The 27,052-nt window shown below is 43.4% G+C and overlaps 1 protein-coding gene across 1 annotated transcript in view; it reads left to right on the forward strand.

Annotated features, from left to right (window-relative positions):
- The window catches only part of Fbxo42 (F-box protein 42), a 67,178-nt gene that overhangs the window by 3,886 nt on the left and 36,240 nt on the right, over positions 1–27,052 (forward strand). The window contains exons 2-3 of the mRNA XM_059255322.1: positions 15,228–15,493; positions 18,665–18,781. Of these exons, the coding sequence (XP_059111305.1) occupies positions 15,244–15,493; positions 18,665–18,781 (367 nt within the window). The 5' untranslated portion in view covers positions 15,228–15,243. The remainder of the gene's footprint in view (positions 1–15,227; positions 15,494–18,664; positions 18,782–27,052) is intronic.

Consider the following 27,052-nt stretch of genomic DNA (forward strand, 5'->3'; position numbering starts at 1 on the left):
TGAATTGTCAAAGATCCAGCGATCTTGAGAGAGCCTTTCCCAGTGAGTCACAGACGAAGCAGGAAACATTCCCCTCAGTGAATGTCCCTCAAGTTCTGAATGAGGAAACTTCAGAGTGACACTTTTTTTTTTTTTTTTTTTTTGAGACAAGGTTTCTCTGTGTAACAGTTCTGACTGTCCTGGAACTCACTTTGTAGATCAGGCTGGCCTTGAACTCACTGAGATCCGCCTGCGTCTGCCTCCCAAGTGCTGGGATTAAAGGCAAGGACCACCACTGCCCGGCTAGAGTGACACTTTTTATTTATTTTTTGGACAAATCAGCACATGGGCATTGTGTTTTAGGTGCTGCTACAGGGGTGGTGATGATGGTAATGATGATGATGGAGAGTGCTGGGGTCCGGCCTTGCAAACACAAGGCAAATCCTTAGCCCTGTTTTGTGTTTTTATTTTTCAGTATGTATAGGTCTTTTGCCTAAATGTATGTTTGTGCACTATGTACATTCCTGGTGCCCACAAAGGCCAGAAGAGGGCAATGGATCCTGGGAAACTGGAGTTGCAGAGGGTTTTGAGCTGCCATGTGGTTCTGGGAATCCAGTTCAGGTCTTCTGGACAAGCAGGGAATGATCTGCAATCTGCTGCGGGGGTGGGGGTGGGGTGGGGGGCGTTTGTTTGTTTTTTTGAGACAGGTTTAGTTGGTTCCAAGCTAGCCTGGAAGTTGTCACCTTCCTGCCTCCTACTCCCTAGGCTTGGATTACAGATATGTGCACCATGCCTAGCGCTGTGTATTTTCACTGGCCTTGAACTCACTGTGTATAGCAGAAGATGATCTGGGATTTCCTCTTGTCTCTGCCTCCCTAGCACTAGGATTACAGGCCTCTATTACCAAGCTTGATTTATTTGGTGCTGAGGATCCAGTTGTAGGCTGTATGTGCATGCTAGACAAGCACTCTCCCAGCTGAGCCGCATACCCAGCCACTTGTTATTCTGTATTGTAACAGTTTGTTGCATGGAAGTAGGATATGACCTATGTATATAAGTCATTTTAAAATTACCTAGAATTGAGTGCATAATACATGTTATTTCTGAAATAGTTCCTGTGACATTACAAGTCTTGGAAATTATGACTTAGTGTCATTCCTGTTGCTTGATTTTTGCATTTGCTTACTGATGCATCTTTTAGAAGGCAAATTTGATGTGAATTCTGGATGTTCTTCTTGAATTAAAATTTTTACCTTTATTTATAAAAAAAATTCACTTTGTTTTTATTCTGTTTTTTTTCAGAAGGTGGAAGTATTGCACAGTACTTTGAGATGGTGTGTTTTTATGTGCATATGTGAATCTGATAAACATGGAGGTATTATGTAAACTTTTATTGTTCTGGATTGTAGTTTAGCTTGGATAATCTTCCTTCTTTTCCTCTCCCCCTCCCTTCTGACTTGAAGCTGGGGACTTCTGCATGCTCTGGTCACAGCCACCACTCTGCCACTTTCCACTTGAGCTGTGCTCTCAGCCCCTGGCAGTAACTATTTCACATTTCGACATAGTCATCCGCAGTTGTGAGGCAGTTCAGTTTCTACAAAGGCAACCGAGTTTTAATTTTAGCTGGTAACATTCCTTAGACTAGTTAGCCATGCTCTTCCAAATGCTCCTTTCTTCTCTAGGCAGGCTGTTTTAGATCTTTTGCTCTTCATTATAAAGTTTATTTTTTTTTTGTTTTTGTTTTTGTTTTTGTTTTTCGAGACAGGGTTTCTCTGTGTAGCTTTGCACCTTTCCTGGGACTCACTTGGTAGCCCAGGCTGGCCTCGAACTCACAGAGATCCTCCTGGCTCTGCCTCCCGAGTGCTGGGATTAAAGGCATGCGCCACCACCGCCCGGCAAGTTTCTTTTAAAAATTTAAAAAAGCGCTCTCGCGCGCTCGCTCTCTCTCTCTCTCTCTCTCTCTCTCTCTCTCTCTCTCTCGTGTGTGTGTGTGTGTGTGTGTGTGTGTGTGTGTGTGTGTGTGTGTGTCTCTGTCTGTCTGTGTGTCTGTCTGTGTGATGGAACCTGGAAATCACAAATTGGCTAAACTGTCTGGCAACCAGGCCAGTACTGGGACTTCAGGTACATGCTGCTCTGCCCTGATTTTTGTGTGTGGGGTGATGTGAATTCAATACTTTCCCACTGAGCTGTCTCCTGAGCCTTAATTGTGGGAAGGTTTAATTCAGACATTTCTAGAAGTAGGCTGGTTAAGTCACCTGGCATGGCCTTTAAAAATGTTAGAGCTGTCAATAGCATCCAAAGCTGGGGCAGGGGAGGATGGGGAATGCACAGTTGGTGAGTGTGGACTGTTTGAGATGGGTAACGTGCACAATTAGCAAAAGGTCTTAGTGCCACCAAAGTGTACTCTTTGACACAGTAGTGAGTGGAATAGCTCATTACAAGAAAAAGCTGAAACAGGGCAGGGGAGCGGGGACTGAAGAAATGGCTCAGCAATTAGAACACTTGGCTGTTGCTCTTCCAGAAAAGTTGGGTTCAATTCCTAGCACCCAAAAGGTGGCTGACAATTGTCTGTAACTTCAGTTCTATGGGACCTGATCTCCTTCTGGCCACTGAGGGCACTGCATGCAAGCAGTGTACAGACATACATGTAGGCAACATGTTAATTCACATAAAATAAATCTAGGAAACTTTTTCTTTTTTCTTTTTTGGTGTTTCGAGACAAGATTTCCTTGTGTATCCCTGGCTGTTCTGGAATTCACTCTGTAGACCAGGCTGACCTTGAACTCAGAGAGATCCGCCTGCCTCAGACCCTGGCTCCCCATGACCGGGATTAAAGGCATACCCTACCACCACTGGGCTAATCTAAAGAGCTTTTTTTGTTTGTTTGTTTTTTGTTTTTGTTTTTTCCGAGGCAGGGTTTCTCTGTGTAACTTTGGAGCCTGTCCTAGAACTCCCTCGGTAGAATAGGCTGGCCTCCAACTCACAGCGATCCTCCTGCCTCTGCCTCCTGAGTGCTGGGATTAAAGGCGTGTGCCACCATCGCCCGGCTCTTGGTTTTCTATCTTTTCCATGTGTCAGTTCAATGTATTTAATTTTGTCTTTGTATTAACTTTTTCAGTATGAAGTACATAGTGGAGTCATTTAGGAACAATGCTTCATGGGAATGTGATCTGAGCACTCAGTGACTGAAACAGGAGGGTTGGCTGTTGTGGGCTGTGTCACTCAATGATAGAGAGCTCACATAGCATACCATGTCCAAGATTGGTCCCCCAGCATTGGAAACAAACAAAAACAAAAACAAAAGATACAGGAGGATTGGCTGTTGTGGGCTGTGTCACTCAGTGATAGAGAGCTCACATAGCATACCATGTCCAAGATTGATCCCCCAGCATTGGAAACAAGCAAAAACAAAAACAAAAGATACAATAAGAACTTGGGGTGCTTCTACTTACTTATTTGCCAGTACAACCCACATTGATGCACTCTGTTTATCTAGCATCGCTCCTGTTGGAAGTGTTTTCTGTTTTTGATTCTCTTGTAGTACTTAGGATTGAACCTGGGGCCTTGAACATGATAGGGAAGTGCTTAACCACTGAACTAAAGCCCATCCCATTTCAAGTCTTGATTTATGATTTGTAGCTTTAATGAAGTAACAGACTAAATATGGTGTCATATACCTGTGATTCTAGCACTCGGGAGGCCGAGGCAGGAGTCTGGACAGTCTAGGTATCGTCCTTCTCTCGTATGGAATGCTGGGTGGTGGGACGTGTCAGCATTACTTTAGCGTTTGTAAACTGATCCAGAGTAGTAGTAAATGTGAAACAGTGAAATTAGGAGTGTTTATTATAGTAGGGCATATTCTTACTTGTGGGTTCGTTTAAAGAATTTATCATGGCTGTCTGCCTGTCTGTCTTCTGCTACTGGGATGGAATCCAGAGCCCTTTGCCTAGGTAGGTGCTTTTTTTTTTTTTCTTTTTTAAGTTTTTAGTCAGTATAAAATCCTGGATTTCATTTTGACATTTTCATATGTATGTATCATTTTACTTCTCATATTTGCCCCTCTTCCAAATATTTATTTCTAAAATTTGTTACTTTTTTATTTTATTTTTTAGAGACAGGGTTTCTCTGTATAACAGCCCTAGCTGTCCTGGAACTTAATTTGGAGATTAGGCTGGCCTCAAACTCACAGAGATTCTCTGCCTCCTGAGTGCTGGGATTAAAGGTGTGCATTACCACGCCTGACTGTTACATTTTTTGAGTATGAGGGTGACATGGTACAACCTGTGGGAATTATTTCTCTTTTTCCACCATGTGGGTCCTGTTGCTAGAGCTCAGTTGACTGTTGGGCTTGGTTGTCAAATGACGCTCGATGTGTAGTTGACATAGAAACTGGCCAGCAAGAGGGAAGTGAGCATTTCTTCTTCCTCTGGCCTTTAACTGCTGACCCTTAAACCTGAATTGCAGTGTTGTTGACTGTAGCCATCTCTGCTCTCCCACCTGTGGGAGTACATTAGGAGGTGACACAGAAAGTTGAGGACAATCTGTAATGGCACTTTCCATGTATCTGGACATGGTTTCTTTTTGTTTTTGAGGTAATCTCCCTCTGTAGCCCCACCTGGGCTAAAATGCATTATGTAGACGAAACTAGCCTTGAACTTGCAGCCTTGGTCCTGGTGATTACAGTATGACCCACGGCTGGACACTGTATCTTTTTGTTTGTTTTAGTTTTGTTTTTTCATGACAGGGTTTCTCTGTGTAACAGCCTTGGCTGTCCTAGAACTCACTCTGTAGACCGGGCTGGCCTTGAACTCACAGATCTGCCTGCCTCTGCCTCCACCTCCTGAGTGCTGGGATTAAAGATGTGCACCACCATCACTTAGCTTGTTTTGTTTTTTTGAAATGATCTCACTATGTACCTCTGGCTGTACTGGAACTCGCTCTGTAGATCAGGCTGGCCTCAAACCACAGAGATTCACCTCGCTCTGTCTCCCAAGTGCTGGGATTAAAGGGGTGACCACCAGCTGGCTAGACCCTGTATCTTGAGGTTTACTTGCTACCTTCGAGCAAAATTCTGGCTATGTGTGTTACATCTTATTATCTTCCTGCTATTTATTGTCTTTGTCTCCCCTTCCATGGAAACCATAGCAATGAGAAATGAAGTGTGGGTTTTAATTAGGATTAGTGGGTAGAATCTAACTTGTGAGGTAGTGAAAAGTAGAAGTTCTCTGCATGGTTGTATGAATTGGCTTTGGTCTTGTAGGCCACCTCACTCAAGTGTTCACACAGCTCTAAGACAATGATTTAGCTCCTGTGGAAGAAAGGTAGGAGGTCAGAAGGAGAACCTCACTAGCTGAGGGTCCTACCACACTCCAAGTGGAGAGGGCTATTTCAGAAGAGGAGATGGCCAACAAGAACAGAGACCAGAGGTTCAAAGAGATCTGACGATGTCTGAGGAACAGGGGCTCAGTGGCTGAAGTGGAATCTGTAAGAAAGGCCACTAATCTCAGTGGTAAACAACCCCCCCACCCCCACCCCTCGGGGCGTAACCTGGTAGATACTGTCTGATCATTCTCTTTTGTTTGTTTGGAGTCAGTGTTTCTCCATATAACCTAGGCTGGCTTTATACTTGCTGTGTATCCTTAGGCGGTCCTAGAACTCAAGATCCTCTTGTCACAGCTTCCATGCTGCTGAGATTACAGGAGTCCATCTCCCCACCTCCCATAACCAAGCAGCAGAATACACCAATTAGGTATCCTCTAATTCAGTCATTCATTTTATTCTGACACTACCTGGAGGTAGTGGTCGTTTCAGATACCAAGGTTGAGGGTTCAGGACTGCCACAGTGACCCCACTCCCATTCCAATGCCAACTGTAAGGCTGGTTTCTCCTGACTGCTTTGGACTCACAGAGCCTCTACAAACACTACATATACTACTTTATCATAAAGATAGTGATGGAGTGCTGGATTAGTAGAAGATGTGCATGTAGTCCCACAGAACAAACTAGCTGTGATCCCACACAGGAAGGATCACATCTCACAGCACTGATCAGGGCCCTGATAGGATTGCTGGAGTTTGCTGGCCACCAGTCGGAAAACACTAGCTCCAGGGTCAGCGAGAAACCCTGTCTCAAAGGAATAAGGTGGAGAGTGCTAGAGGAGCAATCTCCTCTGGCCTCCATGTGTATGCACAAGCCACCCACAAGCACACACACTCAAACTCAAACACTAAAGGCTATAGTAAGTGTTGCCTACAGTGAGTCATGTGGGACGTGCACAAAGTCTCTCTATCCTCCTGGGCACCACCCTCTAGATGCCTCTACATATTCAGTAGTCAGGACTCTCCCCAAACTCAGATTTCGTTTTACTTCTGGTTTTGTTTTTTTTTTTTAAGGCAGAATATTGTGTAGCCCAGGCTGACCTCAATTATAGATGAGCATGACTTCCTGATTCTACTGAGCATGACTTCCTGATTCTACTGCCTCAGCCTCCTGCGAGTTGGGGTTACAGGCTTGTACTACCATGCCTAGTGACTTTTTGAGTTTGATTGATTAAATCTTTGGCCGTTGGTAATCAAGTTAGCAGTTGGAAGGTGGGCCAATGTGTTCGCCTTCTAATTATGCCTTAATCTTTCCTATGAGCAGCTCCAATCCTGAAGCTCCTGGGGCTGCAAGCTGTAAGTCAACTTACTGGTACAGAAAGATTCTACTTTGGAGATTCTCTGGTTTTTAGGAGTTGTGTGCCAGGAAGCAGAAGAAAGGCCAATTATATATTTCACAGTTATCACAGTCACACAGGAATCCTTAGGATTGAGCATTTCAAGGTTATATTTTACAACTAATCATTAACATTAACTTCCTCAGTAAAGAACTTTATGGTCATTCATTAGAGTATTGACAGCCAGGCATGGTAGTATGTGCCAGTAATCCCAGCACTAGTGAGGCAGAGACAGGCAGGTCGATGTAAATTTGTGGCCAGCCTCACTACATATCAAGTTCTTGCCTTAAAAAACAAACACGGGGCTGTTGAGGTGGCTCAGCAGTTAAGAGCACTGGTTGCCCTTGCAGAGGTCCTGGGTTTGGTTCCCAACACCCACATGATGGCTGACAACCATCTGTAACTTTAGTTCCAGGGGATCTGATGTCCTCTTCTGACTTCCACAGGCACCAGGTACACGTGTGATACACAAACGTATGTGCAGGCAAAACACTCACATAAAACAAGGTGATAAAACAACAACAAAAAGGTGTTAAAATTGCCTGGGAGTATAATCAGATGATAGAGTGCTTGCTATGGGTTTGATCCTCAACAGTATAAGAGAGCAAAATATTGATATTATAAGTACCTATTAGTATGCTAGAGAGGTGAGGTTTTAAAAGCACTCAGGCTTCCTGATATCCATTGGAGATTAGCAAAGGTTAAAGGTTCATTGATGATAAATGTTTGGAAGCTGAAATTCCTTGTGGAAGAGTGCTTTAGATGTCTGTGGAGCCCACTCATCTCCACCTAATGTCTGTTTAAATTATGTGGGTAACAAAAGGGGTAGTTGAGGCCAGCTGAACTACTGTAGTGAGTTCTAGGCTAGGGCAACCAAAGCTGTGGGACCCAGTTATAGCATTGCTTCTCCCATTATAGACACCTCAGTTTTTCAGGTTTTTATTATTACAAGGGATGTGCTCGAAGCTGCCTCTGCACATGTGCTGTGTGTATATGACTGTTTGCAGTGGAAAGATGCCTGGAAATGACCTTGCTCAGTCAAGCCCCCTCCCGTTTACATACTTAAATGGATGGATGTTGCCAAATGAAGTACTTAGACTTTTCTGCCTTCTTTTCCTTCTGCCTATGCAGTAGCAGAAATCACTCAGATGGCATTTGCAAATGCAGCTCTAGGAATTGTTAGGAAAGACCATTTCACTCTGCAGAACTGGTGTACAGAACACAGTGAATTAAGTTAATAAAGCTGGTCCTTGTATGGACACAGGCCTGCTGTGCATGAGTGAGCTGTTCTGCTCCTCTTCAACTGACACCATGAAGCAGTGGGCTTATCATGTCACATGTTCCTCTGCATCATGAGTTTTCTGGCCTGTATAACTTTGGAATAAGGTTTGGACTTTTCCTTCAGTGGCATTAAACTAATTATCATATGAGAACCTATTAGTAAAACACCAAGCTCTGTGGAATAAGGTTATAAAACTCTGTGATTTGACTGTAATAAAGTTTCATTGATATAATCAGTTGGAGTTTATTAGATAAAAGTAAAATACAGTGTAGGTAGTTAAATCTTATTAATAATTGACCTAAATAATGTAGTGAGAGAGCTGGACATGGTAGCACAGGCAATCAGGAAGCTGAGGCAGGAGGATTAGCCTGGACTGAATAGAGACCAAGTCTGGAAAAAAAAGGGGCACTGTTTGTAACTTTCCTTTTGATATTTACTGTACTTCACAGACAGAGCCTTCTGTTTAAAGTTATAGTTTTATACCAAATTATTATTTTTTAAATTCTTTTATTTTTTTTATATATTTTTAATAATTTATTTATTTTTATGTGCATTGGTGTGAAGGTATCAGATCCCCTGGACTGGAGTTACATACAGTTGTGAGCTGCCATGTCGTTGTTGGGAATTGAACTCAGGTCCTACAGAAGAACAGCCAGTGCTCTTAACTGCTGAGCCATCTCTCCAGCCCCTGTATACCAAATGATTATAGACAGAGTTATCCTATACTTTGTATGTTCGTACCATCTTTCCTTAGATATAGAAATTCAGGGCTAGTGAGGTGGCTACTCAGGTAAAGGTGTCTGCTGCAGCCTGGCAGTAGTGGTGCATGCCTTTAATCCCAGCACTCGGGAGGCAGAGGTAGGTGGATGTCTGTGAGTTGGAGGCCTGGACTATGTCAAAAGACTGTGTCTCCAAGCAAAAAGAATGCTGATGGGTAATACAGATAGGTAATTTGAGGACATACTTTATTTTCCTGTTTTATTAAAGGGAATCCTAATTGGGTAACAGACATGTTAACCATTGAAAAAACCCTTACTGCTGCTGACATCTGTTATTAAATGTGGGATGCTTTATAGAAGCCACTCAGTGGTGTCTGTATCAGAGGAACTCAGTTTGCTAATAGCAACAGTACAGCGGTAGTTATGCCAAAACATTCTATTTCTAGACTTTTGTTGTTGTTGTTGTTAAATCATTGACTGCCAGGAGTGAAGGAGTCTCCCGATTATGAGCTTCTGTTACTATAGATAAGATATTTTAATATCGAGAGTGTGGTCAAAACATCTGTTTGAGTGCCAAATGGATTTTACCCTTTTTTCTAGTGTGTTTTCTAACTGGCAAATTATCAGTTTAAGAACTAGTAATGTGAAACCCTTCCATCCCCACTTTCCTTTTGATGCTCTGAAATCCTACCTGTTAGCCAAGTGGAATTCGGCACATCTCTCTAGCATCTTACCACAGTGGGTAAAGTCCTTGCCTCTCTTGAGCTGTTCAAGCTTGATACCACACATAGTTTAACATACACTGCTCTGCTATTGCTCACGTATGGTATGTGTTATTAGCTTTTAGTGGAACCATTCTCTTTTTGTACCTTTTGTGAGATCCAAACAGTATTTTAAATAATTAAAACAATTTTAATTTATGTGTATGTCCCAATATGTGCATGCCACAGTGGATATGAGAGGGCAACTTTTGAGAGTTGGCTCTCTCCTTCCACCATGGCACCCAAGGATGGAACTCAAGTTGTCAGGTTTGTATGGCAAGTGCTTTGACCATCTCCCCGGCCCTGAGTATAGTGTTGTTGTTTATTTTTTCTCTTTCAGGGGCCTGCCACCAGCTCCCAAATAAATCACACACAGAGGCTTAGTCTTAATTATAAATGTCCAGCCTTAGCTTGGCTTGTTGCTAGCCAGCTTTCCTTAATTTTAAATTATTCCAGCTACCTTTTGCCTTTGGGCTTTTACCTTTCTCTATTTCTATATACTTTTCATTATTTCTTACTCTGTGGCTTGCTGTGTAGTTGAGTGGCTGGCCCCTGACGTCCTCCTCCTTCTCTCGTTACTTCTCTTCTTCGATCTCTCCTCTCCCAGATTTCTCCTTCTATTTATTCTCTCTGCCTGCCTGCCCCACCTATTTCTCTCTCCTGCCTCACTATTGGCCATTCAGCTCTTTTTAGATCATCAGGTGTTTTAGACAGGCACAGTAACACAGCTTCACAGAGTTAAACAAATGCAACATAAGCAAAAGTAACATACCTTAAAATAATATTCTACAACATACGGTACTTTGGTCCCTGTACATGTTGCATTGATATTTGTTGACTTCATGAAATATGGCAAAATACTATCCTTTATAATTTTTCTACTTTCTGTAACTTTTCATTTGACTTGGTACAAAGATAAGGTTGATAATGGGAGTATAATCTTAAGGCTTAGTGTTCTCTTTGGGTGAACCATATTATGACTGTGTATAGATTCCTCATCCAGCAGTGTTTGTATTGTCAGGAGCAGCACTGTCATTAGCTCACACTGGCACCTCTGAGGTGGGAACTTCCTAATTTCCAACTGCATCTCTGTGATTATGGTCAATTTTTTTTAAAGTTATGAAGAGCAAGATGGATTTTGTTCAACTGCATTTTAACTGAATCAACTGAGTTTCAGTTATATCTGTCTGTCTGTCTGTCTGTCTGTTTGTGTACATGTTCTTTGGTGCATGTGGGGGAGATAGGGTAGAAACGTGTGGGAACTGGCTCTTTCCTTCTACCGTATGGGTTCCGGGGATTGGACTGAGGTCATCAGGCTTGGCGTTAAAGTGTCTACCCACTGAACCATCTCACCTACCTTAAAATCTTATTGGAGACAGTCTCCCACTGAAGCTGGAATTCAGTGGTTCAACTAGTGTGGCCAGTTGGCAAATAAAAATTGACATTCTCAAAAAACAAACAAACAAACAAACAAAAACCCTACTCTTTCTGCTGCCCTCTTTAAAAACAAAACAACACTTCAGAACTTAAGGGACATAAACACATATTAGTTTTGGCCAGCAGACCAACTTGGCTCACTCAGTGACTTACAGAGGGGATTTGCTGTAGTGTGAGTCGGTTTCTGTTATTTCTGTTATAAAGTGATGCAAGGTCAGCATACAGGTGCTCTGAGGGTGTGGTAGTTTGAATGTTATTGGTCCCCATAAGCTCATGGGGAGTGGCACTATTAGGAGATATGGCTTTGTTGGAGTAGGTATGGCCTTGTTGGAGGAAGCGTGTCACAGTGGGGTGGACTTGAGATGAGGTCCCATATATGCTCAAGCCACGCTCAGTGTCTTAGTTCACTTCCTGTTGCTTTGGATCATGATGTAGAATTCTCAGCACCTTCTCCAGCACCATGTCTGCCTGTATGCTGCCATGCTCCCCTCCATGATGATAATAGACTAAACCTCTGAAACTGTAAGCTGCCACCTCAATTAAATGTTTTCCTTAAAAGTTGCCATGGTCCTGGTGTCTCTTCACAGCGATGGAAACCCTAACTAAGATGGAGGGGAAATATCTAGGAAACTCAGGCTCATTGGGATGACCCACAGAAGGCAAAGAAGCCCAGTTAAACAGCCTGTCTTTGCATTCTAGGTCTATTGAGTTGACTTCAGATTGTGAGTTTCCCAAAGACCATCACTGGGGAAAAGGAAGAGGTCTGACACTGGTGAGGATGAGAACTTATCTTTTGAAACAGCTTCATGGAAACCACATTCCTTGAGTTAATGCATTTACGTGGGAGATGCTTTAGGCCAAATGAAAACAAAACAAAACAACATTCAGAGCATGGACTGCCTCTGTGTCCTCAGGGCCTGTGAGTTCTTGATCACAGAAGTGAGAAGGAAGCACTGTGTGAATTGGTGCGGCTCACAGTTACCAAGGAAAGGCTTCTGCCATCCGGTGTGTCCGGGCGGAGCTAGCAAGTGAGCCCTTAGGGCATGGGACTAATGTTTCTGTGAACCATGCAAGGATTGACAGTGAAAGCTCCTTAAAACTTACGGAGGCAGTGGGAATGCTGCTACACAGATTTACTAATTGTGCTTTTAGAAGATTTGGACAGGAGCTGAATTGTTTTCTTGAATCAGACAGATTTACTCTGCTTGGGAAAAATAGAAATGTAAATGACCTTCCATAACCTCCTCTGATTCAGTTGTTCTGAGGCCACCCTAGGCTCACTGTCAGTGATGTGCTGGGGCTGGCTGATACATTTGAAGTAGATGTGAACAGTGGCCTCACCCAACGCCGGTCTTTTTCTTGGATTTTTTTTCCTTTGGTGAGTGTAGAGCAGAGTGAGGTTAAAGTAATGTAGTAAATTAGAGAAGGGAATCAGTTGTGTGTATGCAGAAGTGAAATAGGAGCAGAACTCTAGAGAACAGGCGAGTGAGAATGGGAGTGGTAGGGGAGATGGGAAATAAGCTCCAAATACGTCGTGTACCTGCAAAACAATGTATATAACAGTCAGGGTATGGAACTACAGGAATCAAGCAAAGGGAACTAAGCCAGGCGTGGTGGCTCACACTTTACAATCCTAACACTTGGAAAGCTGAGGCAGAAGGATAACTGAGTTCAAAGACAGTCTGGGCTACAGGATGTCTCAAAAAAAAGCAAACAGTAGGAGCTAGAGAGCTAGCTTAGAAGCACTCTAATCCCAGGCAGAGGCAGGCAGATCACTGAGTTCAATCAAGGCCAGCCTGGTCTACAGAGTAAGTTCCAAGACAGCCAGGGCTATGCAGAGAAACCCTGTCTCAAAAAACCAATACCCACCCCCCAAAAAAGAAAGAAAATAAAAAAGCTGTATTCCTTGTGAAGAATACAGCTAAGTTGTTTGCCTCTTCAAAGTCTGCCAGAGCTTTGCAGCCAAGTCTTCTTGGAGTGGTCCCTAGCCAGTGCCTTAGCCAAATAGTGATAGAGGAGCTTCACCCTGTCCATTCTTCACCAGATCCTTCTAATTGGTTGTCTTAGTAAGGTCTGTGAGCCAGGCTTGGTCAGCTTGGCATCGTGATCTGTGTCTCCCCTTGTCTGGTCCCTGCTTCTCCCATATCCCTTAGGGAGTTTACTCCCCATTAAACCTTTTTGGTCCTCATTCTGCTTAGCTCCTTCTCCTTTCAGTCTACTGGGACATAACTTTCTTGTTGAGACAGGGTCTTACTGGGTAGTCCTGGCTGGCCTTGAACTCACAGAGTTCTTCCTGCCTCTTCACCTATCAAGTGCTGGGATTAAAGATGTGCACCAGTACACCTGTTCTTATATCAATGACATTTTCTTAATTTTACTGTTTTTACCTTAGGCTTTGCATATGCAAATGACTTGTTTGCCTTTGTGTACGATAGAGAATTTTCTTTCTAGAAATTTCTGTGAATAGAGCTAAGCACAAAAGGAAATTTAAATTATCGATACTATCTTCACTAGAAATAACTACTGATGAGCATATTCTGATCAACTCTTGTGAAGTACAGGAGTATTCAGCACATGACTTTTTCACAGACAGACACTTCTGTTCCCAATTAGGAACAGAATTTTTTTTTTGTTGTTGTTTGTTTGTTTGTTTTTTCGAGACAGGGTTTCTGTGTAGTTTTGGTGCCTATCCAGGATCTCGCTCTGTAGACCAGGCTGGCCTCGAACTCACAGAGATCCGCCTAGCTCTGCCTCCTGAGTGCCGCAATTAAAGGGGTGCGCCACCACCACCCAGCTAGGAACAGAATTTTACCAGCACTTTTGGAACTTGCTATGTTAATTACTGTCCTCACTTGTAATAGCACAGATGAACTTTGAACTTGTGTGAATAGTCATGCAGTAAGCATTCTGCCCTCTTTGCAGAGAGTTGCTTCTGAGAGACATGTATGTGACATGTCATTCTTAACTTCATAGGTTTCCATTGTGAATGACAGTTCATACTGTTGATTCTGTTATTAGGCATTTGGGTTTTTATTTTTATTGCCTAGATTTGTCATATTTTCTGTTGTCCATATTGCTTTATAGTTGGCAGTTTAGCCAATTAAGCCTGTTCTTAGAACAGTCATTATTCTCTAATTGAATTGTCCTGTGTAAGGACAAGCACTCTAATCGTGCATTCTACTGTTAAACTCTACTCCCTTTCAAACGGATACACATACATACATACATACATACATACATACATACATACATACATACATCTCCCCCCACCCCCCAGACAGGTCTCATTATGTACCTTAGGCTAGCCTCCGACTCCTGCTTCAGCCTCCCAAGTGCTGGGATCACAGGTGTGTGCCACTATACCTGTCTTAAAGCTGCTGATTTTTTGTTTGTTTTTGTTTTTTTAAGACTGGGTTTCTGTGTGTAGCCCTGGCTGTCCTAGAACTTGTTCTGTAGACCAGACTGGCCTTCAACTGAGAGATTCACCTGCCTCTGCCTCCCAAACGCTGGGATTAAAGGTGTGCACTGCCACCCCTTCACCCCCCAACCCCAGCTTAAACTGCTGTTTCTTAACTCAGATCTTCCCAGTGTTCTGCTCTTTTGTAGGACCCAGAGTTAGTTTTTCCTTGTCAGTGGGAGGTTTTGGATCATTGGCTATTCCCTGAATCATGTATTAGTCAGATCTCGAGGTTAAAGGAATTAGGAAAGAACAAGTTTTCTAGGTTGTTTTGCTTGCTTGAGATAGGGTCTCACTATGTAGTTTTGGTTGGTCTAGAACTCACTATGTAGAGTTTAGGCTGGTGTAAACCTCAGAGATCTATCCACCTACCTCTGCCTCCCAAGTGCTAGAATTTAAGCTGCTATGTTACCATGCCCAGCTTGGTGGTGGGTTTTGTTTGTTTTTAAGATTTATTTTTAATGTATTTGAGTGTTTACCTGCATGTATGGTCTGTGTACCAACAAACGTGTGCAGTTCCCATAGAGGCCAGAAAATGGTGCTGAGTCCCCTGGAATTGGAGTTCAGGCTATTGTGAGCTACTGTGTGGTGCTGGGAACCAAACTTGAGCCCTATCTGTGGAGTGCTCTTAACTGCTGAGCCTTCTCTCTAGTCCCAGTTTCCTTGTTTTAAGGTTACAGTAGAACTTGATGCCATTCTAGGGGAAGGAGGATGTGATGGGCTTGACATTTGAACTCTATCAAATTCCGATGGTTCCAGCTAGTGTGGGGAAATGCTGGAGCAATTTCATGCTGTGTGGGAAAGAGTCCACGAGCAGCTCAGGTGCTCAGCTGCTTCTGAAAGTTGTACACTAATGTTTATTTCTTACTCTCTACAGCTTCAAGTGGGATGTCATGGCCAGCTCCTCTGACAGTGAAGATGACAGTTTCATGGCTGTGGACCAAGAAGAAACTGTGCTGGAAGGGACAATGGAGCAAGAGGAGGAACCCCACCCAGTGTTGGGAGTTGAAGAAACAAGACATAATAGGTCCATGTCTGAGCTGCCAGAAGAGGTTTTGGAGTATATTCTGTCCTTCCTTTCACCGTATCAGGAACACAAAACCGCAGCTCTGGTCTGCAAACAGTGGTATCGGCTTATCAAAGGTACTATAGAAAAGACAGAGGGTATTTCAAGTTGTTTTTGTTGTTGTTGTTTTTGGTTTTTCAAGATAGGGTGTCTCTGTGTAGTTTTGGAGCCTGTCCTGGATCTCACTCTGTAGACCAGGCTGGCCTTGAACTCACAGAGATCCACCTGGCTCTGCCTCCAGAGTTCTGGGATTAAAGGCGTGCATCACCACTGCCCAGCTTATTTCACGTATTTTAAAGAGATACTGTTTATTTGTGTGTGTGTGTGTGTGTGTGTGTGTGTGTGTGTGTGTATGTGTATCTGTCTGTCTGTATATGTATATGCTACATGTGTGCAGATACCCCTAGAGGCCAGAAGAGAGCATCAGATCCTCTGAATCTTGATTTATAGAAGGCTGTGAGCCATCTAATGTGGGAGCTGGAATTGAACTCAGTCCTTTGGAAGAGCAGCAAGAGCTCCTAAGTGCAGAGCCCTGATTATGTCAGCTTTTATTGAGTAATTTAGTTTTAGATCCCCCCTTTTTAAAAATTTGTATTTATTTTTATTAATTGAAAACTTAGACAATAAATTCTGATCATGATTTCCCCTCTAGCGTCTCCTCCCAGGTCCTCCCCACTTCCCCACTTCTCCATCACCAAGCCTTCTTTTTCTTTTTCTTATTTAATTTGTTTCCAACGTAATATTTTCATTGATTATTTGGGAATTTCATATCATGCACCCTGATCACACTCAACTTCTCCATCCTCCAAAGTCTGCCCCTCCACCTTTGTGACCCCCCCCAAAAAAAAACACGAAACAAAAACATGTCCTATTTGTGTTGCCCGTATCCTCACTAGAGCATGATCAAACTCCCGGTGGCCAGCCCCTTAAAGAAAACTGAGTTCTCCCCCAGCCGATCCCCCGCCAGAAGCCATCAACTGTGGAGAGCTACACTCCAGCCCCCTTATCACAATTTTTAAGAGCTCTTTTTGATTGCTGTGTTGACATCCATGGTCTATACTGCCACTGGAGACCATGCTGAGGTCTGTGGCACGTGCTGAGGCCAAAGGCCATGTAGATGTTTGTGGTCCCTACTGTTGCTAGAAACCATGTGGAGGTCCATGATCTGTGCTCCCACTGACTGTAAAGGGCAGGGGAGCTGCCTTTGCAGTGGTCTAGATGACTGCAGACTCATAGTTGAGAAAGGGGGACACAGAAGGCTTCTGTGGCAACCACTACCCCTACTCCCATCCCCCCAAAAAGTAACAACCTGGACAGAAAAAGCCATTGAAGAGAACTCTTAGACTCCCTTTTTTTCTTTTCTCCCTTAAAGACATTATGGTTGTGAAAATTACTATTAGATAAGTTAACACATTTTTCTTATCTTGGTTAATTTTATGAACAGCTAGAACATTAATATATAATAATATACAGTTGTATAATAGTAATAGTTTTTAATTTATTTACAGTTTCAAAATGATATTTTTTTGTTTTGTTTTGTTTTGTTTTTAAAGATTGATTTATTTGGCCGGGTGGTGCTGGCACATCCCTGTAATCCCAGCATTTGGGAGGCAGAGGCAGATAGATCTCTGAGTTTGAGGCCAGCCTGGTCTACAAAGCGAGTTCTAGGACATAGGATAACAGAGCTGTTACACAAAGTAATCCTGTCTCAAAACAACAACAACAAAGAAGGTCTATTTTTCTTCATGTGTGTGAGTGTTTTGCCTGTATGTATTTTCTGTGCTCCATGTGCAATGCCTGGTGCCTGTGGAGGTCAGAAGAGAGCATCATATGTCTAGCACTGGAGTTACAGACAGCTGTGGGCCTGGTGTGTCTGTTTATTGTATGTACTTGTTAGTGTGGGTACATGGCGATCCAACCAGAGGCTGACTCCAGTGTCTTTCCTCAGTTGGTCTTTTTAAATAATGTTTTTATGAAGCAGAAGTGGGGGGTAATAGAGATGTTTTAATATATGCTTAAACATAAAGAGAAAGAAAGGTGTACTGGAGAGATGGCTTAACAATTACTCTTCCAGAGGACCCTCTTCATTTGGGAGCGCTTAACTTTAAAAAAAGTTATTTATTAATTTTACATGTATGTGTGTATGACTTGAGTGTTTGTGCACCACGTATGTGCACATGCCTGTGTAGGCCAAAAGAGGGCATGGATCCTCTGGAATTGGAGTTACAGGCAGTTTTGAGCCGTTCAACATGCTGGAAATTGAACCTGGGTCCTCTGCAAGGGCAGTAAGTGCTCTTAACTGCTACACCAACTCTCCAGCCCCAAGCTCCTAATTTTTATCTATTTATTTTTATTTCATGTATTTGGGTATTTTACTTGCATATATGTCTGTGTAACACATGTGTGCCTTGTGTCCACTGAGGCCAGAAGCGTGTGTTGGTTCCCCTGGAGCTGGAGTTGCTGACTCTTCTGAGCCTCTGTGTAGGAAGTAAACGTGGGTCCTCTGGAAAAGCAGCCAAGTGCTCTTAACCACTGAGCCATCACTCCAGCCCACCCAGGCTCTTAACTTTTAAGACACCGTCCTTAGAGACACATTCCACATTTCATAATCTATTATATAATAATGTACTTCTACGTTCTTGCTTAAGCTGGAAAATTCCTGATTACCATGCTCTAACTGCAGAGCCTTTTGAGCAGCTATTTCATTTCAGATACTGCTTTATTGGATTCTTCACAAAGATAAATTACTCCCCACCCCTCTGCTCTGTAGTAAATGCTACCAATTATCTTTATTGCCACATGATATAACTGAAAGTGGACAAGGTTATCATGTGACCTGATTTAGTAACCTTGCACACATCTCTGAAACTCCTGTACCCTGGTAAAATGTAGTTCTTTCAATTTTGACATTTCTTGATTCCATTTCCTTTCTTTGAATAAAAATGAGAGAAATTCGGACTTCCTCAAAACGTTCATGACTTATACAAGTGATAAAACAGTTGAACAGCCGGGCGGTGGTCACGCCTTTAATCCCAGCACTTGGGAGGCAGAGCCAGGCGGATCTCTGTGAGTTCGAGGCCAGCCTGGACTACCAAGTGAGTTCCAGGAAAGGCCCAAAACTACACAGAGAAACCCTGTCTTGAAAAACCAAAAAAAAAAAAAAACAGTTAAAAGATAGAATTATAATGATTTCTCCCCCCCACAAGTTAGATATCCAAGCTGACGCCTTTGGTTTTTTCCATCTTTAGGTGTAGCCCACCAGTGTTACCATGGTTTCATGAAGGCTGTCCAGGAAGGAAACATTCAGTGGGAGAGCAGGACTTACCCTTATCCCGGAACCCCCATCACTCAACGGTTTTCCCACAGTGAGTATCCACATTGAGAAAGCAGGTCCCACACTGCCTGTGCTTGTGTTTCTAGAAACTGTTTTGGAGGCATGCACTTTGTCTGGCTTTTTAATGAAGAGAATGGAAAGTGAGAGTTTCTAACAGAATTAGGAAAAGTGAGTCTAAACATGTCGTAAAGGCTGGCATGTAAATCAGTGGTAGAGTGCTTGCTTAGCAAGGCCCAGGGTCCAATCCTTGACACCTCCACAGATGAATTGCTGGGGCTTGTTAATTTTATATTATGCTTCATTTGATTCTCCTCCAGCCCCAGCCTCCTGAAGGTGAGGATTTCAGGCATCTGCCACCATGCCTGACTATATTTTGAGCTGTTGGTAGGAAGGAACATGTATTTGTTACCTATGTCAAAAAAGTGACCCTAAAACTAAACAGCTTAAAGTAATATTTCTTCCCTGTTCTTGAAGGTGTGGGCTTTGGAGATGGTGTTCTGGTTTAGGAGTGTTTTATAGAGTTGCCATCATTGCTGTCCAGAGCTTCACTGTTCTGAAGCTTAGACTTGGGATTGGGCGACCTCTTCAAAGGGGGCCTCAGTTTCTTATTACGTGGACCTCTAGCTAGAGCCAGCCACACTGTCAGCTGCTTACTGTAGAGGGGATGATGAGAGGGTACCCAAGAAGGCAGGAAGCCAGAGCATTTCTTCACAGTCATTGGAGTGAGTGCATCTCTTCCTTTTTATTCTCTTGATCACACAAGGATTGGTAGGGGCTGTAAACACCAGCAGGTGAAGATCCTTCAGTGCCTCTTACCCCCAGATCGTTCGCTAGGTGTCTATCTGGAGATGTTTAGAAATAGTTATGACTTGTAGTCTTTTGTTTTTGTTTTTGTTTTTTTGTTTTTTTTCGAGACAAAGTTTCTCTGTGTAGCTTTGGAGCCTGTCCTGGATCTCACTCTGTAGCCCAGGCTGGCCTTGAACTCACAGAGATCCGCCTGCCTCTACCTCCTGGGATTAAAGGCGTGTGCCACCACCGCCCAGCTCAATGACTTGTAGTCTTAGGGTTTCTATTGCTATGAAGAGACACCATGACCACAACAACTCTTATAAAGAAAACATTTAATTAAGGGCAGCTCGCTTACCGTTTTAGAGGTTCTGTGTCCATTATGGTCATGAAGGGGAGCATGGCGGCGCGCAGGAAGACGTGGTGCTGAGAGCTGAGAGTGCTACATCTTGCAGGCAACAGAAAGTCAATTGACTGTCACACTGAGGAAAGCATGACAAAAAGAGACCTCAAAGACTGTCCCCACAGTGACACACTTCCTCCAACAAGGCCACACCTCCTAATAGTACCATTCGCTTTGGGGGCCCTTTTCTTTCAAACTACCACACTCATTTATTGCTTTGGGGCTGGATGAAAACAGACCAAAGAGACAGATAAAGTGTTTCATGCACTCTCAAGGAGCTGCTTTTGTACTTGTGCTGCTCTATCCTATTCAAAGGAGGACATCCTCGAGACCTCTGTGGGACTCACTGAAGTCAGCACTGTGAGTGTGTGACAGTGAGGGTGCTGGATTTATAAGATAGTTGAGGACAGGTGAGTTAGCTCAGCAGGTAAAGGAGCTCACTGCCAAGCTGTTACATGCTGTCCCATCTCTAGGACCTACATGGTGGAGGAGAACAGTCTCTTGCTAGTTATCTTTTAACTGTGAGTTGTCCTCTGACCTCCACATTCATGCCATGGAACCTCAACAGATGAATTGCTGGGGCTTGTTAATTTTATATTATGTTTCATTTGATTCTCCTCCAGCCCCAGCCTCCTGAAGGTGAATCAATCAATACATATAATGGGAAAAAGAGAATAGTTCAGTGGTACTGCCTTGACCCATGCTGAAACACCAGCAGTTTACCCAGTGCTTCTGAGGTGTTTGTACCATTGCCAGCACAGGAAAAAGTGGCGTGCATGCCTATCATGGCAGCAGGGGCAGAATTCAAGACCAGCTGGGCTGTCTAGCAGAACCTTGTCTCAGAGCAGAAGGCAAGTGACATCATCATTACTGCTGTTATTGAAAGAGTTTTCAAAAGATCTCAACTGTTTCTGGAGTTTGCAGATAGTGATCCAGAATGGCTAGACAAATGACATTCTAGCTATCAGGGTCCATATTTAATTCAGTGTGTGTTACTACTACAGATAGAGGAAGAGAAGTTTATAGGGTTTCTGAAAACTGTTGCTCTGGATTTTGCAAGGCTGGGGATCGAAGTCAGGGCCTCTTGCTGAGGGCAGACTCTTTACCACTGAGCTATGTCCCCAGCCCTGAGACTGTCCATCAGTGAGAGAAGAGTAAGTCTGGATGCATTAGTCAGCTTTATGTCATCACAGCAGCATACTGGAGGCAGTCAGCTTCTGAAGGGAAAGCTTTACTTACCTCACACTGCTGGACATTCCAGCCAGGAATTAGAGGCCGTTACTATGAGCCTCTGGTAAGGGTGGCTCACCATGCCGTTTGAAATCTAGGAAAGAGTCATAAGGTAATTTTGTAAAAAAAAAAAAAAAAAAAGTTTGTCTCTCATTGGTTTTTTTGTCTGAGTCTGTCTATTTTTTTCCGTGTGTCTCTATACACTGCCTAGCTGACTGGCAAACTAAAAAGGACTGTTACAGAAAAAAGGGCAATTGCAAATGGATTAAAAACTAAGAATTCTGGGGCTGCCGAGATGGCTGAACAGGTAAAGGTTCTTACAACCAAGCCTGACAGCCTGAGTTTGATCCCCAGGACCCACACTGTAGATGGAGAGAACCAGTTCCCAAAAATTATCCTCTCACCTCCACACATGCACCTTGGCACAGGGGTTTCCACACAGGCACACAGAATGAATAAAGAAATAAATGTAATTTGGTTTGTTATTTTGAGACAGGGTTTCTCTGTGTAGCCTTGGCTGTCCTGGAACTTGTTCTGTAGACTAGGCTGGCCTTGGACTCATAGAGCTTGGCCTTCCTCTGCCTCCTGAGTGCTGGGATTAAAGACATGTGCCACCACCACCCGGGTTAATAAATGTAATTTTAAAATTAAAAGAAAACTAAGGGTTTAATTTTCCCCCCTTGGCTCCATCCTTTTTCTATTCTGTATCTATTCTTGATCCCTCAGTTTTCTTTCATATCCCTAATTCATGTTAATTCAAGATCTGCATTTTTAATTCTTCACTTATGTTACCATGGAGATACTGGATTTTTCATATTCAGTTAGCTAAAAGTAGAGCTCAGTGGCCCCCTATTCCCAACTTTCTCCCTTCCTTAATTTAGTGAATGTCATCATCATCTTGGATACACAGACTTGAGGTATTAGATACATTCTCAGTTCCTGCCCTCAAGATCCAAGCTGGATGTGGTGGTGCATGCTTGTAGTCCCAGCACTTCGGTGGTGGAACCAGGAGGATCTGGAGTTCGAGGCCAGCCCTGGCTACTTAATGAGTTTGAGGTCTGCCTGGGCTACCTAAGATTCTATGTAAAACAGAACAAAAAGCCAAGTTTCTGTTCTGGCTCAAGCCTTTTCTTTTTTCATATCACTCTTAATTCATAATCTGATCATTACATCTAAACACCATCACAATACATTCTTCATTTTTTCTCTTGTGATGCTGGAGGTGAAACCCTGAGCCTCATTCAAAGCAAATGTGAACTGAGTACCCCCCCCCCCCCACCTCCGTACATTTCTAAGTGTCTTCTTTCCTTCTCTCTATCGCAAGCTGGATGGAACTAAAGGTAGACCTTGCTCCTACAGAAACAGAAAAGGCCACACTGTTGGAGAACTACCCTGACCTCTCCACTGTACTGTCCCTCTGCTCTCCTGACACTCACAACTTCTTCCTTACCGTTGTCTCTGTCAGTGAAGCTCTGTCAACAGCAAAGACCTTTGCATCTGGGAACCAAATTCCTCGGGCTTCTTACCCGGTTTCTCTATTTGTAAGATGTATGTAGCACATACTGTTTATGTTACAGGTTGCTGAGAAATGTAGTTGAGAAACACTCGTCAAAATATTATTTAGGCTGTTGGATGTGAATATGTCTCTTCCACGGGTGGTGTGTTCTTGAGGATAGGTCCCACATTGTAGACACTCTTGTACTTCTTAGCACCCAGTTCATAGCTAGTTCTAGAATTAATATGCCTTTCCAATGAGAAATCACTCCATGCACATAGGGATTAATAAATGAAAAAGCTCTTTAATGTAATGAATGCTGGGCTCTGGCTAATGCCCAAAGAGGAACCAGCCTCAAATAGACGATTTCTCTAGCTTATTATATCTTAGGCTTATGCATTTCACACACATTGTCATCCTTAAATCTCTTTCAGGTCCCCGCCCCACATTACATTTTAAACAATTTAAATAGAGTCAGGAGACTGCAAGCCTGGTCACTTAGGCAGATGGGAGATCTACACAGCAAAGATATTGCCAGAATTATTTTAGTACGCCAGTGTTATTCTTTTTCAAATAGTTGTTACCTAAGGTCATCTTGCTCACCTGGCAGAATTATGCTTTTTTAAAAAAGAGAACTGAGAGGCTATACAGCAGGCCAGGAATTAACATTAGTTGTGAACCCCTAGTTGCCCCCTTGAGCTGATACGGGGATGGACCTAATGGCTAGTTGGGCCTAATGGCTGGTTGTAAGTCAGGTTGCCTCCTTTGTTATGAGAGTGGAGCCTAATGGCTGGTTAATACTGATGAGTGAACATTAGCATCCTGTCATCCTAAGTTCTGCTTGTCTCTAACAGGCTTGAGTAGTAGACTACTCACTCATCTTCAGGGTATTTAGGAGGCAGCTCCCTAAGTTCTGTTTTATGTGTCTTGATGTCTCCTAAGCAGATATACTAGCAAATCCTTTATAATAGCAGTTCTATTTGAGTATCTACATCAATATGAATACATTTTAATAATTGTCAAGATTTATAGGCTTAAATACAACACATATGGGCCAGTGAGATGGTTTAGTAGGGAAAGGCACCTGCCATCAAGACTGAAGACCTCAGTTCAATTCCCAGGACCCACACAGAAGAGAGAACCTACTCCTGCAAGTTTTCTGACTTCTACATACCTTCCTTGGCATGCATACACACACACACACACACACACACACACACACACACACACACACACACACGATTAATTTAAAAAAATTAAAAAGCCATACACACAACAAATATAAGTTTTGTAATCTTTGGTGAATGTCTGCAAGTCTAATCACGCCAGCCTTGGTTAATGGAGGATACCCTTGTCAGATTACTATAGAGAATCCCCAACATTGAAGTGTTTAGGCTTCTCATGTAGTCAGGTAGTTCCACATGCTGCTGATCTGGCACCTGCAGGAGCCTGCAGGCCCAGACTGGATCACCACCCTCGCCTGTCCTGAGTTATGTAATTACAGACCTTATCAAATATGTTCCGGCTTGTAGATGGGAGACACATAACAGCATAGTCTCTTTCTGCATGGGATAAATGCCTCAGGGCCTTTCCCTGGTGACAGTGGGAAACAAAAGAGAGCTTAACATCTGAAAGTCTGGAAAGTTAGAGTGTGCAGCTCATTCAGGGAACGTTTAGGGATTGTTACAGGCACCACGGAAATCCAGATTCCCGAAGATCTTGAGATGATTGTAGTTCAGTAGAAAACTATTCTGGTCTTCGAAGAACTGTTGGCATGTGTGTATACAGTTAAATCGTGGCTGCTCGGTTTGTCTCTGCATAGAGACTGTTGACAATTTGAGATAGGTGTCTTGTGGTAGCTGTTCACAGAGCAGGCTAACCTACTTGGGACAAGCTTGGGGATTTAACAATTGGAACACACAGCTTTTACATTTCTTAGTGCAGGATTCACGCTGCTGTGAGCTCTAAGTATTGTGACATTCCAGAGGTCTAGATGTTCCAGAAGGAAAGCCTATTTGGGTGGAGAACTTGAGTCAAAGGCAATTAACAGTTGCTTCGCTAATGCTTGGCCAATGGTCACTGAACTCAGTGTGTGTCACTTGCATCTCAGTACCTTAGCTTTGGGGCCCACGTTCCTGCTTCAGAAACCTTTGTTTGCTCAGAGAGAAACAGGAAAATGCAGCCTGCCCTATTTTAGTATAGGATTAAAATACATGTGAAGGCCCTCATGGGGCCCCACTGTCTGGGTTTTCAATCCAAACAGAGGAGAAGAATGTTTGCTATCTCTTTGAAAAACAAAGGCACTCTGCTCTTTTGCTACATGAAGGAAACTGCTGCTAAGAGTTGTGTGTAGACTCGAGGTGCCATGAACTAGCCTTGACTGTCCTAGTGGGAATCAGGGATTGGCCTTATCCTAGAGTGTTTATTATGTGTGTGTGTGCCTGCACTACCATGTGGGTTCCCAGGTCATCAGGCTTGTCGGCAAGCACCTTTACCAGCTGAGCCGTCTTGCTGGCCCAGATTTGCTTTATCAAGTGTTGTAATAAATGTTACATTTCAGAAGTTCTAGAATACTGTTAGATCTTCATAATTGCCCCATTCATTGGAATTACTAGTTCGTCCCAAGTCTGAGGGAATCCAGGTGTGTAATCCATACCTGTAATCGTAGTACTCAGGAGGCTACGGCAGGAGAATCACCACAAGCTCAAGGCAAGCTTGGGCTATATAGTGAGCTCCTGTCTCTGTGGGATCAAGATAACCTGGAGCTGGTGAGTTTCTTTACTGGAGATCTAAACGTAGAGCCAGAATTGTCCTCATTCCTGTCATGCCCTTTAACTTAATTCTTTGTTATTTACAGTTCTTAGCAAATGTGAGCAATGGGATTTTACTAGACTCTGCTTTTTACTCTATTGTTTATAATGCTTTATCTTATTTTATTTTGAGACAGGTGCTCACAGTGTGGCCCTGACTAGCCTGGAACTTGCTCTGCAGACAATGCTAGACTCACTTTTAAAACTGACTTTTTGTTGTGAAGACAAAGTAACTCATTTAGATATAAATTCAAATTATTATTTAAAAGATTTGACATTACTTTATTATATGTATATGGATTTTTGTCTGCATGTATGTCTTTGGGCCATGTGTATGTAGTGCCCTGGAATGACAGAAGAGAGTGTCAAATTATTGGAACTGGAATTATGGATGTTAGGAGCCTCCATGTGGGGACTGGGAGTTGAACCCCAGTCCTCTGGAAGAACAGCAGCCAGTGCTTTTAACTCCTGAGCTGTCTCTCTAGCCCTCAAAATTATTTTCAAACCAAAAATAGAGTCCATAGACAGGTTAACATTTAAAGGCTGGGCATGGTGACACACGCCTTTAATCCCAGCACTCAGGAGGCAGAGGCAGGCGGATCTCTGTGAGATCTAGACCAGCCTGGGCTACATAGACTCTGTCTCAAAAACAAACAAACAAAACCAGACCAGACCGGAACACTTGAAGCTCCCTGTATCACTGCCGTGAGTGCTGGGTAAGCAGTGGGGGTGAGTCTGTGACAGCACTGCATTTATTGTCCCTACGGTGACACCTGCAGTCATTTACTCCTTGGCTGGGATCACTGGGAACCAGTGAAGCACACAGCTCTCTCTCTCTCCATTCAGCTAGTTTCTAACATGCCCCTCATAATGAGCTTGCTTCCAGGCCTGACAGTCTCAGAGGTGAGAGAGAGAGCTGCTAACTCCAGAGCTGATGCGCACCGCTGCTCTAACTCCAGAGCTGATGCGCACCGCTGCTCTAACTCCAGAGCTGATGCGCACCGCTGCTCTAACAGTGGCAGTGGATACGGGGTGGCTGCGGTGTAGGAGCATTTCCCTTTTTCTGAACTTGAGTAAGTGGCATTGCAATTGAAAAGAGACCTGAAAGCAGTGGTTTGTGAGACTGAGCTGCACCTGCAGCAGATCGCTAGGTGATCCCTGCCGCTAAGCACTAGTGTCTCAGGATGCTGCAATTTTACTCTGTGTCCTTCCTTTCATGTGACACCTACTGTTGGTTTCATATGAGAAATGAGGGATAACTCCCCTACCCTGTGTGGCGTGATGTAAGATACTAAGAGAAGCTTTGCTCAGTCTCTTCCTGGAGCCCAACTGTTAAAGTGAAGCTGCAGGGCTTGTGTTCATCTTTTCCTAAGGACAGCAGCTTGATGAGCCTTCAGGGAGATGCCAGCAGAGCTCAGCTTTCCCCCCTCTCATCTGAACTCTGGATTAGGTCTCTCTGGGTTTAGCTCTTTTCTTTGCCTCTGTTTCTTGGCAATGCTCTGGTGATGCGCATGGAGTCGACTGCTAACTGGCTCTCCTGTGGCCTTGCTTCTCTTCAGGTGTTTCCTTCTGTCTGAT

Source organism: Peromyscus eremicus, chromosome 2, assembly GCF_949786415.1.
Source record: "Peromyscus eremicus chromosome 2, PerEre_H2_v1, whole genome shotgun sequence".
NCBI classification, from domain to species: domain Eukaryota; kingdom Metazoa; phylum Chordata; class Mammalia; order Rodentia; family Cricetidae; genus Peromyscus; species Peromyscus eremicus.